General features: G+C 39.5%; 2 protein-coding genes across 3 annotated transcripts; one reads left to right on the forward strand and one right to left on the reverse strand.

Moving 5' to 3' along the window:
* The first annotated feature begins 457 nt into the window (after nt 1-457).
* LOC141795070 (transmembrane protein 41A-B-like) lies at nt 458-7526 on the forward strand. The gene is made up of 5 exons (XM_074675820.1): nt 458-1032; nt 4610-4760; nt 5144-5305; nt 5637-5775; nt 5880-7526. Exons 1-5 carry the CDS (start codon nt 899-901, stop codon nt 6113-6115), a joined length of 822 nt encoding a protein of 273 aa, XP_074531921.1. The 5' UTR covers nt 458-898; the 3' UTR covers nt 6116-7526.
* Nucleotides 7527-11179: 3653 nt separating this feature from the next.
* On the reverse strand, nt 11180-20559 carry gpr155b (G protein-coupled receptor 155b). 2 transcript variants are annotated; one of them, XM_074675818.1, is made up of 20 exons: nt 20433-20559; nt 19735-19945; nt 19395-19542; nt 19148-19277; nt 18873-19051; nt 18617-18769; nt 18365-18432; nt 17827-17998; nt 16710-16865; nt 16527-16610; nt 16266-16389; nt 16090-16174; nt 15863-15950; nt 15422-15644; nt 15159-15236; nt 14702-14853; nt 12230-12325; nt 12069-12133; nt 11850-11987; nt 11180-11377 (listed from the first exon to the last, which is right to left on the reverse strand). In XM_074675818.1, exons 2-20 carry the CDS (start codon nt 19890-19892, stop codon nt 11329-11331), a joined length of 2346 nt encoding a protein of 781 aa, XP_074531919.1. In that variant the 5' UTR covers nt 19893-19945; nt 20433-20559; the 3' UTR covers nt 11180-11328. The 2 variants fall into 2 exon arrangements, with proteins under 2 accessions (XP_074531919.1, XP_074531920.1); XM_074675819.1 differs by having other exon boundaries at nt 20427-20559.
* Nucleotides 20560-21153: the final 594 nt, after the last annotated feature.

The raw sequence follows: 21153 nt of genomic DNA on the forward strand, positions 1-21153 counted from the left end.
AGCAAAGAAAACCGTATGGTTAGATTAATCTTCAGCCAACCAGCAACAAAGTGGCAAAGATCGTGTAATGGTAATCAGGCGACCAGGTCTACACTGGTAACCATGTAGTGAGAACTTTGACCATAAAAGATTTTTTGCTGTCGAAAATTCTATTCTTCAAGTGTGATGCTGTAGCATTCCTTTGTAAAAGATTTGAGAATCTACTTTTATCACAGTTTTTTATTGCTGTGTAAATTGATCTTCTATGCCTTGCACTACAAAACAAGATTGTGTTCTGAGATAATTTAAACATTGTTTAGTCATATTTTACAACAAATATGGTAATAGCAGTGCATGGTATACATTACAGTTTATATTTAGAAAAGATGGAATGACCTTTTGACGAAAAAAAATCTGTTCATGAGTTTATGATAATTCAAACATCACCCCATGCCCTTTACTATGTCGCCCTCGAGCGGCTCATCTATGTAAGTACACACACCTCGCCCCCACTCCTGCACCCTAAGAACAGCTTCAGGTTTGAGACTTCAGTTATACCCAATTCCTCTGCTCGGCAGCCTTTTGGGCCACATTTTAACACGTTTTAAGCAAAAAGTAAGTTTTAAAGACGTCAACCTTACCTGGTATTCCACAGATAGGTAGAATCAGTTCCCGCGGCATTAAGAAAGTTGTTTGTGTCCGGCTGCCATGTGATCCCCCTGCCGAACCCAGCCAGAATGTCAACCGTCATATACGACCCGTTTCCCGGTAAGCGACACCCCCCTTCCTCGGTGTTGTCCAACTGAACTACAGCACGTCGACTCTTCATTGAGCAGGTGTTCCCCCTTCTTTTTAAGTCGGTCTGAAAGTTTCCACCTGGAGTTTACGAGAGAAACAGGGAGAACTAACCAGGAGCAACATGCGCTCCTTGGCTGGACTGGCTGCCATTGTGGCCGCGGCGACTGTCTACCTCTACCTGCTGTCGACTCATCTTCCCCCGGGACCCGAGCACCCGGGCTCCGAGGGGGAGGACGGGGAGTCCCAGGAGTACAGGTAGGGTCTATTATTTATTCATTTATTCATTTATTCATTTATTCATTTATCTATTTATCTGTCTTTGATGGAAAAGTTTTTAGGTACTGACTGAAAGCTGTTGGAGGGCTAAAGTTTAATTTTAAGATTCACCATTAATACTCTTTATGTATCTTATTGTGCTACTTACATTTTACTTGACTGCTTTAGTTTTTTTCCAATGCCAATGAAAATAGTTTTTCAGTGTATTTATAGGACCTAGTTATGATAATATGGTGAGATTGTATATTTGCATTAGGCTACTAGAAATTCTGATGCAAACTCTTTTAGAACTTTAATGAACGATATTATGGATTTTATTCTCCAAGACTATTTTTACCCTTCACTTTGGTAATCTTTCATCAGTTAGACTAGTTAGTCACCTCCTTCCACCACTTGAAATGAATGACTCATGGGTTTGTGAGACATTTGTGGATATTCCCCTTGGAATACAATAAGGTGAACTTTAAGTTACTGTGAAATGCCCACAGCCGTGTTCATCTCCCATCTCTAGAGTTACTCTGAATAACAGGTCCTAAGTGTGTCAGCCTGTGCTCCCATCATCATAAATGAATAAATGCTTGATTGCTTGTGCTGTTGACATCTTTGTATTTTGCTCTACCTGAACTTTTTAAAAACATTGAATGAAGGAGAAACAAAGTTGTTGTGATCCTTTATATTTAACTTGTGACACCTTCAAATCTTCCCTCCCTCACATCAAGAGATTGCGTGCCAATTTGTGACTGATCATTACTGTCCTCTGTCCCTGTGCATGCTGGGATAGGGTCACTGTGGATTGTATGAATGTAAAGGTACTGAATATAGAAAATTATAAGATACATGTTACTGTGCAGTGGTTAGAAATAAACCTTAAAATCTGTGCGTGCAAAAAAAAGTGTTTTGTTATCACCATATTTTTGTGTGTGTGTGTGTGTCTGTGTGTCTGTGTGTGTGTGTGTGTGTGTGTGTGTGTGTGTGTGTGTGTGTGTGTGTGTGTGTGTGTGTGTGTGTGTGTGTGTGTGTGTGTGTGTGTGTGCGCGCGCATTTGATGCATGTGTGTGCATGAGTCGTGTAAGTGGTATGTTGCAATGTGCCAGACAGTCCCGTGTGACGATGTCTGCAGATGATAGAATAACGCCGACCAAGACGCTCTGATGCCAGGAGCAGATCAGCTAATGTGTGTGTGTGTGTGTGTGTTTGCACCCACTAAACTGATATTACTCATATTATTATGTTACTTATCAAGTGTTTTAAACATGGCATGGGTGCACCAAGTTAACATTTGTTTGTTCTGTCATAAGTGGGTGTCTCTGTAATGGCGATGGCGAGGTGGTCTTTTTCTGTGACTGAACGTTGCTTGGTTGTGAGAAGGTTGGACAAAATAGGAAACCATTCAAAAGAAAGAAATGGAAAATGTATGTGATGCAGTCATGACTCCTTCAGGCTGAAACAGCAGCCCTTAAGCTTTGTGTAGGGTCTTGTTTACGTCACATTATCCCTAAGACATTTAACTGTAGTAATGAGTCCTATTCTCTAAAGTTGTTTTGAAAGCATTTTAAACAAAAATGATGTCACTACTTATTCCCCTAAGTGCTTTAAATCCTTGGAGCTGTTTATCAATATTGAGACACCTCTAGCTTTTCTCTGACATTTTTCTCTGTGAATTGATACTTTCAGAGTACTTTTGGGCATCACAAACACCCAGGAGAAACATTGAAGTTTTTAAGTTTTAAATTCTTATTTGAAAAAGTACATACACAATGAAAAAGGCTAACTGCAGCTTTGGTTGCAGATCTCTAAAGAGTAAACCTGATACACTTAGCATCATTCATTTCGTAGTTGTGATGAAGTGACTTCATGCTTGAAACCCCCTCTCCTCCAGGAGTTCTTTCCCTGTATATCATTACCAATGTGTGTGTGTGTGTGTGTGTGCGTGTGCGTGTGCGTGTGCGTGTGCGTGCGTGTCTGTGCATGTGTGAATATGTAGGGTGTTTCTCTAGGGGTTATGTGTAAGCAAAATTAAAAGTGCTCACGATGACACATTTTCCTCCTCCTTTTTAAATACTGTACATACATTCAAACAGTTTCATGTATCTGAGAACTCGCACATCATCAACCTGCTGACCAATGAATGAGCAGAATGCTCATCTGCCCACCAATAGAAAGATGGAATAGTTAAGGTTGGAGCAGGTGGTAGAGGAAGTCAGCCTCTTGAGTTTCAAGTGGGGGGCCTTGTGCGTGCGTGCGTGTCTGTGTGTTTGTGCATGCACAAACACACAGACACATATGTGTGTGTGTGTGTGTGTGTGTGTGTGTGTGTGTGTGTGTGTGTGTGTGTGTGTGTGTGTGTGTGTGTGAGAGAAAGAGAGAGGGTGCTCCTACCCTCTGCTTAAGTCTGCAGGCAGTGACGCTATTTTTGTCCCTCAATCAAATGTATCACGTTACTGCCCAACTGCACACAGACACACACACACACACACACACACACACACACACACACACACACACACACACACACACACACGCACACACACACACACACACACACACACACACACACACACACACACACACACACACACACACACACACACACACACACACACACAAGCCACAATTACCAAAATTAAAATATTATTATTAAACAGAATGACTAGAAGACTTTACAGAGGAGGCTTCACTGAAAAAAAACTGAAATTTTATCTAGTGTTTTTGTCTTATTTCAGTTAAAATAATGTCTTTTTGGACTTAATATGAGGGGCAGTCACTTGACCAGTCCAGAAAAATATCTTATTTCAATTTATTTGAAGACAAAAATGAGATTTGGATTGCTTGGAGCAAGTGAAAAAAAATATGCCAGTGGGGTAAGAAAAAACTTTCTTGTATTCAGGCATTAATTCTAATTACAGGGAACTTGACAAGCACATTTTTCCCTCCCACTGGCATATATATTTTTACTTGTTATAAGAAATTTAGACCTCATTCTTGCCTTTGAATAACTTGAAGAAGATATTTTTCTGGACTAGTCAGGTGACTATTGCTCTTATTCAGTATAATATGACAATTTTTACTAAATATAAGAGAAAAATACTTGCTTAGATCCTGTTTTTTGTAGTGTTAACATGAATTACAGCCAAAACAAAATCCTTTTTTTTCCTCTCACACTGTTTTAGAAAACCCTTGTTTCAGCATCTGCCTGTAACGCTTTGTTTTAGCTGCTGTCTCTTTAAGGCTCCCCGCTCCATGAACCCCCTTTCTCCTGAATGGCCAACCCTCAGGGAGGCTGTTGGGGGGGGTTATATGCTTTTATGGATTGTAAAGCACCCTTGAACATAAGTAGTTGCATTAACCAGAGCTACAGCTCCACCTAGCGGTGGTTTGTTGTGCCACATCTCAGAGAGAAAATATAGCTGGCAATATAGACCAATGGCAAAAAAATACTGATAACTTGTTGAACCAGGTTGTAGTTCTGGTTCTGACTTGTGAGAGTGAAAAGGAATGTTTTTTTTTTTCACCTAAAATGATTGAGAATGTTTTTTCTCTTTGTCTTTCTCTCCAGGCTGAAGTTCCCGTCAGATCTGGATGAACTGCGGGAGCTCGCTGAGATGCTCAAGTTTTACAAAAGAGAACATCACAGCTTTGTTCTGCTGCTGTTCTGCAGTGCCTACCTCTACAAACAGTCCTTTGCTATACCTGGATCCTCCTTTCTGGTAAAGCGGATAAGTCAGCAAAGAGCAACCTTTAGGGACTTATTAGACCAGCCTCTTCATAAGTTATCACAGAAACGACAGATTCTGTTCTACATCGTTTTGTGACAGGATGTGTCTGAATTTAGCAATATTTTTTAAATGGAAAAAGATACGTTTAAAGTATGTCTTGTGTGGGTAATGCTAATGAAAGTGATCCCGTCTGTTCTGTTTTTTTTTATCTTTTGTTGTGAAGCACTTTGTGGCCTTAATAATAAATTTTCCTGTGCAAAATTCAACAATAGCAAAGGAAATGATAGAATCAGTGTTACAAGAAGTCCAAGTCATTTTAAAACACAGCTGTTTGAACAATACCTTATGTCTTTATGTGCGAATCCCTCTTCCAGAATATGTTGGCTGGTGCAATATTTGGGCCTTGGGAGGGTCTGATTTTGGCCTGCCTGCTTACTACATCTGGCTCCACATTCTGCTACTTGCTCTCTTCAGCATTTGGGAAGCAGTATGTGGTCCAAGTCTTTCCTGAAAAGGTGGCCCTGCTGCAGAGGAAGGTACAGTAAAAGTTTTCACAGAGCTACACTGATGCCAGAATCAGGGGCTCAGTTCTTGATAGCATACTTTTGGCATGGTTGATCCAAAATGTATATTTAAAAAAAAAAATATATATATATATATATATATAATTTTTTTTTTTTTTTTTTTACTATGATGGCAAATGATTAAGTTAACGTCCTCTGGACATCAAATCTTTTACAGCCTTTCTCCACTAACCTCTCTCTTGACGCATGCAACATGTCATCTTAGCTTCTGTTTTGCCTGTTTTACAGCTCGTTTTCTGTCACATCTGTTTCCTTGTACTCCTTTCCTCCCTCTGTCTGTCAGGTGGAGGAAAACCGCAGCAGTTTGTTCTTCTTCCTTCTTTTCCTCCGTTTCTTCCCTATGACTCCTAACTGGTTTCTTAACATCACCTGTCCTGTCCTCAACATCCCTATGCCTATTTTCTTCTTCTCTGTGTTCATAGGTGAGACTACACTTACACATCATCAGATACACACACACACACACACACACACACACACACACACACACACACACTGATCACTTAGCTATTGCTCTCTTCCTCAGGTTTGATCCCTTACAATTTCATCTGTGTTCGTACGGGCTCCATCCTCTCTGAGATCTCCTCTCTGGATGACATCTTTTCCTGGGGGACGCTAGCCCAGCTCCTGGCCATCGCACTCATGGCTCTGCTTCCTGGTGCGCTGATCAAACACTACAGCAAATCTCACCTCAAGGTGGACGGAATGGACATTAACGGAACCAGCAAGGATAATATCAAGCAAGACAGGAAAAGACAATGATTGTGGGATGAAAAAGGAATATCAGTGGTTGGCACGCAACTGATTGTCGACTTTCACTTCTTGATTTTTAAAGACACACTGGAGGCTCCTCATACTTAGCGTATGATCTGCTCTGAAAGCTTGGAACTGTGCTCAGGTCATGTTACACCAGACTAAAAGACTGAGTTTTCGCTCTCTCAAAGAGAGTTTTGGGGAAATCTCTTGAGATTGTCCCCAAAGAAACCTGGATTTACAGTGAAATAAGGTCTTAAAATGTGAGACTGAAGGGTTGCTTTTGAAAGTAGTTAAAATTCCGAGGATAAAACTGTGATAATGAATGATATTTGTTAATCAACTTTTTAAGATTCTCTGCATTAGATTTAATGATTTATGCAGTCTCAGAAAAAAACAATCTTTGTACAGCTGCTGTACAGTCCGACGTCATGTCCGAGCCAATCAAAAACTGTCTATCATGCAGTTTGTCTGGATTGAAATAATCAAGATAATGGTCTTGATTTCTACCCCAGACCATCGTAACTGCAGTTGTAAAATGAGATAGGCTTTACAGTGGCTGGACTCTAAATGTTATCTGCTCTTTGTGATAAATGCAAAGTGTACAAGAGTGTCATTCTGCTGAGATCAGACAGTTAAAAAGTCAACTTAATTTGTGGTTTTTGAGGTTTTTATTGAATCTTATTGTATTTCAAATTTAGACTTCCCAAAGCACGTGTCTTAATGCAGCTTAGACTAAAGATGCACTGATCCGATCCTGGTATCTGTTCTATTAACAACTCAAACGTAAGTTTGGGTGACAGTGACAAAGAGCTGGTCCATGGGGCAGATCTATTCTACTTTGCTCTGTGTTCATCAACAGTGGAAGGTATGTGCATTCTTGCTCAGCAGAGCTAAACTAGCTTGAGGGAAGGTAACTACAGTGGCTCAGCAGTTTGGAGGTATCTCACACAAGTTTTCTTCCTCTTATCCATTGCTAAGGTTTATAGTGAAACTGTAATTCCTGTTAGCCTTGGAGATTTACTCACCACACCCTTAGTTTACAAAGTAAGGAAAGACTTAAGTTGCCAAAACACAATTTTCAACCTCACGTTAGGGATCGAAAATGTTAAATACTGGTGTCAGGTTGAATCAGTTTCAGCCAAAGCCGAGGTGTCAGCTGGATCAGTGCATCCTTCGCTAAGACTCTATCTCACTCTTCTGATGCTGATCTCTGATCTAAAAAATAGGATATCACTATTTTACATGATCTTGGTTTTGATAATCAGACTGGGGGGCTTAGAAAACTTCAGTTGAAGTCAGTCCAGAAAAGATCTCATCTTTAGCTCCTGTAACTACAGGTTTAGTTTTAAAGAGAGTGCTGCTGCACTTTCTTTTAGTTAGTTAAATTGATAAATTATAGATGTAAAATTGTTTAAGATTTAACTGTTTTGCACAATAAAGATATTATAGACATTATTTCAAACCATAGCTTTAATTTTAAAAATACAAACACAGGGATACGGTTGAGTTTGTCTCAAGTGTCCTTGGATGACAAAAACAGCCTTTTATTGACTGTTTATGAATGTTTTCATTGTGGTTTTTGAAAACAACATGTATTTATGTGTTAAAAATATTTTAGTCTGTGGTGTAGTTAAAGTACAAGTCTTGATTTTTATAGTTGGGAATAGAGCCACTTTTAACAGCCAGTGTGGCTCAACAAAGAGAAACATTGATGGGTGTCATGAATGTCAGACACCAAAGTGCCAAAAAGTCTGCTCTGAAAGTCTTAATCCACACTTTCAATTTAAAAAGATGTATTTGCTGAATGACTATGTTACTCCAAGCTTTCAGAAATTTATCTCTTATTTTTATAACTAAAAAGTACAAAGAACAAATAAATCCAATCTGCTTAGAAAATATGTATTAAAAAAGTCTCACTTCTTAATCTGTTATTTTGTGTACAATGCTAGTTTATGTTTGATATGTTATATATTGTTACTGTTGCTTTTTTCAAGATGTTTTATAGAATTGAATTACACTCACTTTGGATGCAAACTGTTTATTTTGTGCCTTTCTCATAATTACACAGTCACTGACCCTGATTGTTTCACAGCAACACACTTGAAACAGATATCCAAAATTAACATGAATCCTACATAATAACAGCTCAGAGGACACCTCAGGTTAAAGTCTCTCTTCTTGTCTCTCAGTGATTGCCTAAACATACACATCACACATCACACAGACACCCAGAGACATTTATATTCATGCAAACAAACACACCTTCACATTGGCACAGGCAGGCACTCAACTTTGAGCAACTCCATAAAAACAAGGACCAGAAGTAATCATGTCTGATCATATCAGCTGAATGTGGCGACGGAGAGATGGAAATACATGCACTTAGATCATTAATGGGAGGCTTATGATGAGGACAAGTAACATCTTGTTTTGGATATTAGCCTACACCTGTAAGTTAGAGGTGAAAATGTTGAAGTAATGCTTTGGTTGCTGGAGTTAAATGAAAATAAAGTCAGTTTCTACCATTATGATGGATTTCATCCATAACAATATCCGTTCAACATCCCTATGTGCATTTATTATTCTCTATCCATCTTCCAAACCCTGCCAACACATGATAAACTTCAGGGAAACAATACAAACCAGCAGCTTTTAACGGGCAAACATCAGTAGTAGTGTAGTGAGTGCTGCCACCCACTTGTTGGAAGTTATTATGTAAACATGTTGGTATAGGCTCTGAACTCAAGAAAACAAACTTGATGTTATTAAGTGGGTTTTGTGTAGATTTTTTTTTTAAATTTCAATTCAAATATTACTTATTTGACCTGTCACCTGACAAGTCCAGAAAAGTAACTTATGTCAAGATATTAAGACAAATGAGGCCTGAACTGCTAGTTGTACGAAGCAAAACAAAAAAATTTAAAAAGCCAATCGGTAAGAAAAATATACTTTTTTAGTTCCTTGTATTAAGACAAGAGACTTGACAAGTACCTTTTTAACAGTGTTTGAGGACAGTTTTCTGTCACAAGCAAGTGAGGTGTAATTTTGTCTTTTAAGTAGGGATGGGTACCTTTCACATTTGAAATGATAAGCTACCAATGCCCCGTACCAGGCAATCAGTAACAGTACTCAACATAACCAATTATCAGTACTTTTTTGAGGTAAAAAATGTTTTTTTTTTTTCAATAATAAAATGTAATTTCTTTTCAATCTAACATATTTATTCTTCAATATATGACCTTGTAATGTTGTGTTCATGTCCAGCATGGAAAATCAACTACTCTTCCACTCCCTCACAGTCACCAGGATGCATTTAGGTACCTAAACATGGTACCTTTTGATTTTATGTGAATCGGTACCTGGTACATTTGACAGAATTCAGTCAGTACCTTTAAAAGGTACTTTAATTCGGTACCCATCCCTACTTTTAAGATATTGAAATGTGACATTCTTCTGGATTTGTGAATGTGGCTCATACTAAGTCAAATCTTTGTTTAGATATTTTTTTTACCAATCAGCCCCCCAAATAAGAGAGGTTAAAAAAGATATGCACCAATGTAACACTAATATAGGATAGCGAGCTAATGCAACATGTAACGTGTGATCAGATAACATCAACAATAGGGTGGATCAATTCAATTCTAAGTGCCAAACAGCATAATGTATCAAACAAAAGTTGTTATTACTGTACCCTTAATAAAATTATTTAAATAATTAAGTCCAAGTCTGGCAAATATTTCATTTTTAGATTAAAAAGTCCCAGACTTTCAGAGGGAAAGGCTTCTGTGCTGTTTTTCCAAAGACACTAAATGTATAACATTTGTAACTCAACAAAAATCGATTCCAGTTGGCAGTAGAAACAACAACACAAAACAAAGATAACAAATATCTTCTGCAGCATCATCACAAGACACAGATCCAGCGAGTTGCATAACTTCAAAACGTGAATAATGTGATTTAGTCAGTGCAAACAGTTCAGTGCTGAGCAGAGGTCATTTCTGCTCTGAGTCATGCAAGGTTACAACATAGACCAGCATGGTTAAAAAACAGCGTGCAAAATATTAAATGCTGAAATAACTGGCAGATTTAGGCTGATGAAGAAAAGAAGAACAAAAAACAGAATGAACTGGTATGAATGCCATTGGCCTTCAGTGAGAGCAGTTCATTGGCTAACCTGACCAACATGTATGATGACAGGCTGATGGAAGGCAGCTTCAACACATCAAATTTTCAATGCACGAGCATTGGCTCCCAGAGTTCCAGAAGAATAGAAGGTGCTTTAAATAAAAGATGTGATTCAAGCCAGCTCAGTTCAGAGCGGTTAAATGTTTTTTTTTTTTTGATGATGAGTAAAAAGAAGTTAGGATTAGGCCCAGAGTCAGGAGAGGGAGCGCTTGTTACTGCTTCCTGCTCTTCTCACACAGTTACCACCACCTGTCAGTCAGAGCACACACACCAACACAAATACCACGAAACACACAACTCACACATCAAAAGATAAGTTTATCAAACACAGGTTTGATTCTACCACAAACAACAGAGTCAAAGGAGAATTGTGAGTCTGATCATTTCTTTCCTCAGTATGCAGTTGTCCTTTGAAAATATCAGCACAGCAACTGTCAGCAAGGCACTTTTGCTTTGGCTTTGACACTTGGTCACGGTGGCTGCCTCTTCCCCCTTACTTCCTTCAACATGTTATGGGGCAGTTCATCCTCTCTGCCTCTGTCTCGCTCCCCTCTGTGAAGCAGTACAGCAGGCCAGGTTCATCCACAAAACTGCCCTGACCTCCCAGGTGACCGATCACTCCTCCCTGCTGAAGTCTAACGCAGTACAGTTCAGCCTCAGCTCGCCCAGCGCTCAATCCCCGCTCTACCAGCCAGTGCACCAAGTCACTGCCGCGAAACACAGTTTCTGGACAGGCTAGAGGAGGCTGCTGGAGGCTGGGTGGGACCGAAGAAAGACCATGCTGGTGTGGGTGGTGAAGATAAGCCTGGTCATGAGTTTGGTGGCCTTCCTCAGGCTCAGGCTGTGCTCCAAATGGAAGTGAACACTGGCTACGGAGCTCAGCTCGGTCTTGAGTTTGGTGCAGATTCTGCAGCACTGGGTTTGGTTGCTCCTGAGGATCATGATATGAGTGAAGGTGCTGGGGCTGATCTGAGGAAGACTGTCTCAAAGTCCTCTGCTCCAGTCTCCCTCTTCCTCTTACGAACCTGTTGTTATCAGAGGAAGGATTCACCTGTGGAAGCGCTCACACTCTCCCCTGAGCCACTAGGGGGGTGGTAGAGATTAAAGGAAAGGAAGAGGGCAGGCAAAGGGGAGCAGTGAGGAAGCAGCAGGAGGAGAAAGAAGATTTGGAAAGGAGAGGAAAGATGTTGTGTTAGCATCCAGGAAAGGAAAAGCAATCAGGAATCATAAACATCTCAAGACAAAGTTAGTAGAACAAAGATTTAAGTGGCTAAATTTCATCCAACATAAAAATATATCCTAATGCTTGCTGCTAAAATGTTAACAGAAATTGGATCGAATCATTAATTTCGCCACTTGATGGATAGATTTCAGTTACAGCAGTAGAACAGCTGATCAGACAGATGACGTGCAAAGAATTTGGAGAGAAAACTGAAAGCAGCAATCAATAAGGATAGGATACCATACCAAAGGGCTTCACTTCAACATTTCAACATTTAAAACAAAGAAGACATCATGTAGGATACGACACTGACACACAGGCTTGCTTTCTTACCTGCGTGTGTGCACAATGTCCTGGACACACTGATCTTTGTGGTAGCGCACAAACTGTGTACAGGTGAGTCTGACTTCCTCTGGCACACCTGAGGGACTTATGTCCTCAACATCCGTGCCCTGCCACAGACCCAATAACCTAACCAAGACAGAGAGAGTATTCTTGTTTCAAAGAATCGACAAACTATGATTAAGGAGTGCAGTCATCTCAAAGTCTCACCTCTTTTTAAAGGGCAGGATGATGAGATGTCTGTCCAGACCAAAGATCCCAAACGATAGGAAACCCTGGATAACAGAAAGAACACAAATAAGGATAAAGAGTTGTGTTTAAGTTAAATCTAAGTCTATATGTGCACACCCATAAATGACATTAAGTGGTACCTGTCCGTAGTTTGCCACAGCACAGAAGAACTGGAGTTCAAGGTAAAGTCTCCCTGGATCTTTGTTGAACAACCACCATAAACAGCTGGACAGGTTCTACACAGAAAGGAAGACAAAGCAATCAGAAAAAAAGAGTATCCACAGTATATACCATTTTTATCTGTTTTAAATGCATAAAGGGGACATATCATGCTTGTTTCTCCTTTTCACTATGCCAGACTAGGATGCCTGTAAAGCAGTGGTCCCCAAACTACAGCCCGGGGGCCGGATGCGGCCCGCCTCCACATTTTGCCCGGCCCCCTGAACAATACCAGAGGCGCATTATGTTTTTTTTTTTTTTAGCCCGGCCCCATGATCGAGACTTACGCGTGCATAAATTATATCTTTTTACTCTACCTTTCTGCAGTTCGTGCCCTATCTGAAACCCCTCCCTTAAAAAAAATACATACTGTTAGTGAAATGTATTGTGCTGGTAGCTGTTGTATCAGGTTTCTTAGCCTGCTTGCTTTCTGGTTTTCACAGTGAAGTTAATGAGAGAGAGCTGCAAACAGTGGAGTCTACAGGAAAGTTAATATTTCATGGTCTTTTTTTCAATAAAAAACCTGAAAAGGGTCATTTAATTACTATTTATTTCATAAATAGTGTTATATATGTCATTAACAGTGTTATTATTTATATTCTGATTTTTTTTCCTGTCAAGATCCCAGAAAGGGTTACTAATATTTGGTTATGTGTGGCTTTCTGGGAAACAATAAATATTTACGTTTGGACATCTCTGCGATCATCACACTTTTTTTACTAACTGACCCTGGCCCCTCGTCAGAGAAGGGAAAAGTTGTTTGGCCCAGACGGGAAAAAGTTTGAGGACCCATGCTGTAAAGCATTTCTGCCCTCAGTACAAGTCATTTAGTTCCTTCATTGCCCCACAATAGCGTTCTCAATATTCTCATTTCAGGCCATTCTGGAGATCTCATTGAAACGCTCCGTTTCGAGAATGACCTCCAGTAACCTCGCAACGTCACAGCCCTTTGTGCTCTGATTGGTCGGTTCTATCAGAGGGGCGGAGGGGGTAGAGCCAGGGGGCAGTTTTTGCAACATGGCAGTATTTAGAAAATCACCACATTGGATAGAGCAGACCGAGCAAGTTTGCTGTTTGCCAAAACTTCACCGTAAAGCATTGATAGCACTAATAAAATGGCAGAGTGTAGGATACGCCCTTTTGTAATGGACCCCGAGTCAGACCCGGACGGTTCTGCAGCTCAGGAGGAAGAAAATCCACCTCAACACAGATCATCTCAGGACGCTTCAGTGTGGTGAGTCAAACCGGTACTGTAACATGTATAGTTTATAGGTGGAAATATAGGCAGACTTCACCAATAAACTATTTCTATAACAGGGCTCCATCCTGCTCCTTCACTTTTCTCTGTCTGTTTTATCCATCATGCTGAAAGTGTAGTCTAAAGATCGCCTCTACCGTCAGTTCATCACTATGCTATTACTGCCGCATTATTGTGGTCCAGGTTCACAGTGCATGTCAGAACAAGCATGCAAATATCACAGTCTCACAAGTATTACGACATCTGCTAAAACTACAGTGTTTTAACTGCTAATTCACCATGTAAAGCCGAGCTGCTCCACAGAGCAGAGTCCCTGCATCCAGCACTCAGTCAAGCTAGCCAGAGCTAGTAGGGAGCTTTATTTATACTCAGCTCTTGGTGGGTGTATCCCTCGGTGGCGGTTGTGTGACTAACTGACTTCACAGAGGAGGAGCTGCTTTATCAGATTACTCCAATAAAAAGAAAGGATCCTCGTGTCGTCATGAAGGTCGAAATCTCGAGGCCAAATGTCAATGACCTATTTTCAGAGGCATCAAATCTCGTTCTAGGATATCAGAAAAAACACAGTATCTAATTTTTTGAAAATTCAGGGGGTTTAAGGTCTTGTTTTCAACTTTATTATTTTATATGTAAGTATTAAATCATGGATCAGCATGATATGTCCCTTTTAAATTTTGAAATCTGTAACCCCATAGCAACTGATTCCTCCATCATTTTCAAAAATTCATGCAACAACAGGGAAAACTGATCACACTTTAAGTCCACTTAAAGAAGCCTAGTGTATTATATCTCTGCATGTTTCCACTGTGGCAAATATGTTGAAGTACGATTTTAAAGTAGTGTTTGTGAAAAAAATGTTAGTTCCCATCTTAGGCTGGGGGCTACTACAAAGCAGGTTTTTTAAACTGGGGGAAACCTTCTAGTATGTGCTTTCATGAGCACCCACATGCATCTAGAGGAGTGACAATGTGTGACTTCTCCTTTTCCCCTTCCTGCTAATTTGCTCATCACACTCAGACTTACACACACACACACACACACACACACACACACACACACACACACACACACACACACACACACACACACACACACACACACACACACACACACACACTGGCTATGATAATCTTACTGCCAGCAGGCTGACACTGAGGAGCAGACAGAGCAGCACATGTCTGACTGTCTGTTTATCATCCGTGGGTTGAAGACCTGGTGGAGGCAGGTCCAGCGGCTGCTCAGAAGAGGACGCCTGTGTCTGCCCATCAAACAGCGCCCCACTGTGGCCTGGATAAAAAATACAAAAAGGTTGATGGATTCAAGTTTGAGAATAACTGACATCCTGTTTTTTTCAAGCTGTGTGAAATATAACAGTTTTTAAAATATAATTAAATAAAGTGAGTGAATGTGGGTAACAATGACAGTGCCATTAAGTTTACATGTTGGGGCCACATGTCAAATTTCTTCAAATTCTTGATTTATTTGACAGATAACAGTTGTTATGCTTTGATTTAACCTTGTTATTATTTGGCTTGATTCTGCCTAAAATTTGACTGGGTAATACATTTTAAATGATAATGTGAGTTTGTTACCTGTACTGTTTGTGTGCTCCCTCTGTGTACTGGCTATCATGTCTGGTAAGGACTGGAGAGGAGAGAAACTGTGGGGGTCTAGCAACACAACAGACAAAACATTTAACAGCAGAGTAGTAAAGGGTAAAATATCTGTACTTTTATTTTCCATCCATAGTCTTGTCACCATTCAGATACACTTTGATTAAGTCTGGAGTTAAAAATAAAGTAACAAATGACTGCTTCAACTGAAATCAACTGACACAAATGAAACCATTCTTTACCTGAGTTGATGCTGCATGCAGGTGAATTTTCTGTCAGCTGCTGTTGATGCTGTTGTGAGTCCTCTGTGCCACCAGGGGGCCTCAGCTCATCATTCAAGCCTGTTACAGCAGCTCTGTTCAAGGCTTCATAGCCCCTCTGCTCCCTGTCTCCTTGGCTGAGACCCATCAGAGATATCGCGCCGAGCCCTAAGCTTACTGCAAGCACCACTGCTGTGCTAATAATCTACAGTGATAGAAACACAACACAACTCCCTTGACTGATTCAAAATGTATATATTTGAAATATTTGTATTCAGTTTGTATTGCTTGGCACAATTATAGGTCTCATTGACAAAGTTTTGTACACAGCTAAAATCAGTTTATGTAATGTTAAAAAAATGTAAAACAACCAAAAAGTGAAAAACAGATGGAAAGTTTAATTGAAGCAGATGTTTGACCAACCTGAGCTCTTCCATAGAAAAAGGCAGAGTCTATGGAATCAGTCCTTTCTCCTAGTATCAGAAGGGCCCCAATCATAAGAAACGGTACCCTACACAAAAACACACAACCACATTACTTATCCTAACTTCAGATGAGGTAATATACCCTGTAATACTGTTTTTGTAGTGATGCCATGTGAAAATAAAAGGTTAAGGTTTTCCTGTTTCTGTTCTGGTGTGATAACTTACCCCCAACCCAAAAGCATGAATACTCCTGGTCTGAGTCTAAGCAGGTCATCTCTGTTCGTCAAAGCCAGACAAAGAGGGATCAAACCTTTTAAAAAGAAAGAATAAATTCAATCAGAAGCTTTATGCACTGATGACTATTTTAGATTAAAATGCTGACTTACAATCTACGCACTTACCTGTCCAAATGTAGGTGCTGTACAGAGAGCCATAGAGTAACGTAAAGGTGATAATTTTGCCGATCAAATTACCCTCCTGCTTCACCAAGAAGTTCCAAAGGATCATACTGACACACACCAAAAACTAGACAAGTGGAGTGAAAGTAAAACAGTGAAAGTGCAGAGTTACAATGCTTGATAAACTTTCTGTATGAATAAAAACAAAGAACTTAAATGAACTCACAACTATAAGAGAAAAAAACATCACTGCTTCTGACTGACCTGAGCCAGGAAAAGATTTAAGGCAAAGAGGTGAGGAAGTCTGTTGAATTTTCTGCTGAGCAACATCACAACTATGGTCCAAACCTGAGAAAAAGAAGACTTTTTTCTCACCCTGTATCAAATCATTCAGTGTTGCAACAATAATCCAAGAGAACAAGGATCTTTAAATCCGAGTATACATACCAGTGCTAAAAGGCTGACAATGCTGATGTTGAAGCTAACGTTTTCAAGTTCTGTCACCAGGGGGGTCGGGTCCATCAGAGGGATGGTTAATAACCAAGCAGACACGTACATGATGGGTGCAGACAAAAATGTACTAATGACCATCCCTGATGTTACCTGACAGAAGAACGACAGATAGAAAATTTAAAACACTAGACATGGTGTTAACTTGCAGAGTTTATATGAGAGGCCACTTGTTGAGACTTAGTACAAACAGATTCATCTTAAATAAAAGAAAAAGACATTTTCAGATCTGCACTGTAAAAACTCAAATCTAATCTAGTATTTAGATTTGATACAAGTCACACTCACCTGACAACACCAGGAAAGTTCCTTATTTTTTGATATTAAAAGACATAAAATTCAGTCTGAAGTGCTTGTACAGAGTAAAGGAAACCTGCCAATGGAGTAAGATAATTTAACTTGTATAGTTTTTTTTATTTTTATAAAAATACATTATTTTTGTTTTAAGTACACTTTCTACATTGGCAGATTTCTTATTCTTAACAAGCCTCTTAGGTGTTATTTTGTCTTTTAAAATCTTGTTATTAGATATTTTTCTGTACTTGTCAGGTAAATGCAACACATATTTAGTCTAATTCTAAAGTTTTTACTTACTGAAATAAAATAATAAGACATAAAACAAAAACATTAACTGCCACAATTCCAGAAAACTGGCCTTCTTTGTTCACACAGTGTTGGTTTCTTTGAAGAAGTGTTGTATTTATATTTTGCATTAAATGTGCTGACAAATAATGTCCAACTTAGCCCATACTATATTCATATTGGTTTATATGTGTTTTGTTGTGCTTTATGTTTCTTGATATGTTAATATTAGAAAAAAGAAAATGAAAAAATTAAAATTAAAAAGTACATTAAGTGTTCTTGGATAAGTAATAAATTAATTGATAAATGAAGAAATGAATGATGTGATCTTCCTCTGACAAAAACAACAACAATGATTAAAGGCTTGAATGAAACATGATGAAGGTTTTCCTGAAGTTCTGGGAAAAGCATCAGATTCAGTATGATTGAAAATGTCATTTTAGGCTTGGACTCCAAACCCTTAGGTACTCACCACCTCTAGCTCCATGTTGTAGTGTCCAGCGTAGATGGCCACACTGGGTGCAGTTGGAAAGACTCCATAAAGAAAAGCAAAATTAGACAGACTAGTGTGGTTTGAACTTGTGCTGTTCTCTCCTACATCCAGAATATCCACCATGTCTTTACAGACCAGAGGCATCACCAGGCTGGAAAAAAAAAACAGAGAAACATTTATTAAGCTACGGAATCATATAAATGAGACATCTAATCCCTGGTAGTTTCTGCAATCATCAGTTTTTTTAATGAACTGCTTCAAATAAACTTATTCTCAACTGCATATGGTGATATTCCTATAGACAAAATCAAACAAAAACTGAAACAAACCCATATTATTTTCTGTTTCTTGATTTTTTGGGCTAAAGAGAAGTTTTTTAAAACCTTGTCATTTTCGTACGTCACTGCGGTGGCGGTGATGTGTAAAAAACTGAAAAATCTGTTATATTCAGTATTCAGTAGGTTAAGTCATCCCCAATATCCTTATACTGCATATGCATTATCCTGGCCTTTCTTACAGTTTGGCTGTGATGAGAAGAATCAAGGCCACCCCAGTGTCTCTGGTCAGTTTTCTCAGCTGTCCAACCTGTCACAGAAAAAAAAGGATCACTTTACACTGATGACATTCTTCAGATGCACACGGTGAAAAACTATATGTAAAGCTTTTCGGGCTCTAATAAAAATAAGATTAGTCTATAAATGAAGTAAGACCTTAGTGTAAAGACATAAATCCAAAAACAGTACAAAAATCTTTTCATTAAGAAACTCACCATGGTGAGACCCAGGTAAAACAAGGCTGCGCCTCCAAAAGAATTAGCCAGACCATCTATGAACTCTGATAACACAGCAGGGATTCGCTGTCCGAGGACAAAGTGGGCTACAATTCCTATGATCACCATGAATACCACTGGATTCTTCAGCACCTGCAGGTTAATAAATAGTGGGTTTGGTAACACAGCTTTCAAAAAGCCTTTAAAATTTCAAGGTGTTTTATGTCTGTTTTATTCACCTTATCGTATAACTCACCTGAATCACTACAACTCCCACAATGCCAACAGTGCTGTGATGTGAATGACTGGCCTGCCTCCACTTCTGGACTTCACAAAAAGCAAAGCCGATGGGATTGAGGAGCATGAGAGAGACCGGGGCAACTAAATAGATGTACTGGAGGTATTCTGGGTATGTGCTTCGATACAACGCATCAACTACAAATACAAAGTGGAGAGAAAGAGAGGATTGTATACTTAGTGTGTTAAAAACAATGTTTTCTGAATGGAAAGTCTAAATCAAACTTGCCTTACCTATGGGATATCCTAATGCAAAGTCATTACTCTGTGTAGCAAAGATGGCATACAGGCCAGCTTTGCTGTATCTGGTGTCGGGACTGGCCACCATCAGAGTCAGCACGCACACCAGCACAAACACCGTCACCTACACAAAAAGAAACAAGTCATCTCAGTTCCATCTGAACTGGCAAAAACTGAGCTTTTATTGTTCATTCTTTCAACTGTCTTGATATAGAATTGAGAGACATGCGCAGACACAAACCTTAGCAACCAGCACACTCCAGAGAAATGCCCAGATGACATCTCCAAAGTCCAGCAGCACCATATTCTTAAAGAGTAGAGCTGGTAAAGCAAACTTAGACACAAAGTTCCCCAAACCCTTTGCCTGGCTCTCTGTGATGATGTCTGCCCTGTAGGAGAAGAAAAAGTAATCATTTCAAACTCTCAGATCCAATACTAGCAAATAGCAGAATAACTAATGACTTAAAAACAGGGAAACACAAGGCAGCTGTAACATGATCTTCATCAAGGAATCCCTATAGATTTTAGTGGGTTATTCATGTTACTAATTTCTGTCTTTAGCTAGACTTTCATAATCCTACCTGCCAGCTATGTATCCACATAATATGATGCCAAAGCACTCAAGGAGAGCTGGGAAAAGCTTGTCAATGGACATGTGGGGCACCACAGCAGAGCCCGCCAGAGTATTGTGGGATATGTTCTTCCCGTGGATCAGCACAAAGCCGTTGGTGGACTCCATGGTGAGGATGGGATGAGGTCAGAGAGGTCGCTGATGGTTGATGTATCAGATCTCTGGGGAAAGGCAGATATAGCAAACATCCAATCAATGGCAGCATAAAAACAGCGAGAACTGGCAATGTTAACAAATACAGTATCAAATTGCAGAGTAGACGGATGATGGGTTGTATGTTCTGATGTTGGTGGAAACCTAAAAACACCACCAGACTGGAGTGGTGGTCTCACTGAGGGTCCCTGTTTACGCCTGAACATGAACACAACATGGCTAACTTAGCACAGTCAAATAACACACAGACATCGTTTCCTATCATGTAACAACACTGTAGCAAACTAGAACAAGTATTATTAGACGCTAAACACACTCAAAATCCCAATACAGTCCCTGACAAATCCGTTGTCCCAACCAGGTGACCGATACCGTTAGCTACGTCCGTGCTAAAAACATCACAGAAATGTTCGTTAAATCTGACGGTATTTGAGGCTACACTTTCAACATGTGTCGATATTTTTTAGAATGAATTGTTAAATACTTCACTTTTACCCCTGCGAATCAGAAAGCCATCTTTTCCCGGAACTGAACGAGATTCATGAGTCTTGTAGGATGTTGGAGTCTGTTTGCCGTGAAAGCGAGAGGCTTTGCTCCTGCATCTGACAGCTGCCTCGAGTGGCGACGCCCTGAAAGGTTACTGACAGGCAATTCAACCAATCACCGTGAAGCTATGCTCTCAACTTCAGCTTTGATTGGATGAAAGCGGTGACTCCGCAATCTATTAACCATGGTACTAAAAAAAGAAAAACACACTGAACTAGAAAGCAAATGAATCTAGATAAGTTGATAAAAGTAACCTCGTCCCAGCAGGGGATTCAGTGTTTCCATTTATCATACTTTCACAGCTCTACATTGCACCTGATATGAAAGTTTAACATATACTTAATATTACATTTTACCTAATATATATCATATTCTATTTGAATATTTTTTATTGATATAAAAACTTTATTGACCGTGAATGTAAACTATGTCTAATTTGTATAGCCTTCACATTATCCCATCAGTCAAAGTCAGAACTATAAATAGGCCTACGTCAAGTATTAGTGATGACACATTATTTGAACATTTTTGTATCTGTAGAGCTAATGGATTTAAGAGTGTTAGCTGATCACCTTTTATGGTCAAAGAAGACAAAATTAGGCTTCCTCCCTTAGGTTTTCTCTTTCACTTTCCATCGACCTTTTCTGGTATCCTGATTTTGGCTTTCTGG

The sequence above is a fragment of the Halichoeres trimaculatus genome, unplaced genomic scaffold, assembly GCF_033239565.1.
Source record: "Halichoeres trimaculatus isolate MK-OKI-2021-1 unplaced genomic scaffold, fHalTri1.1 fHalTri1_scaffold_8, whole genome shotgun sequence".
NCBI lineage: Eukaryota > Metazoa > Chordata > Actinopteri > Labriformes > Labridae > Halichoeres > Halichoeres trimaculatus.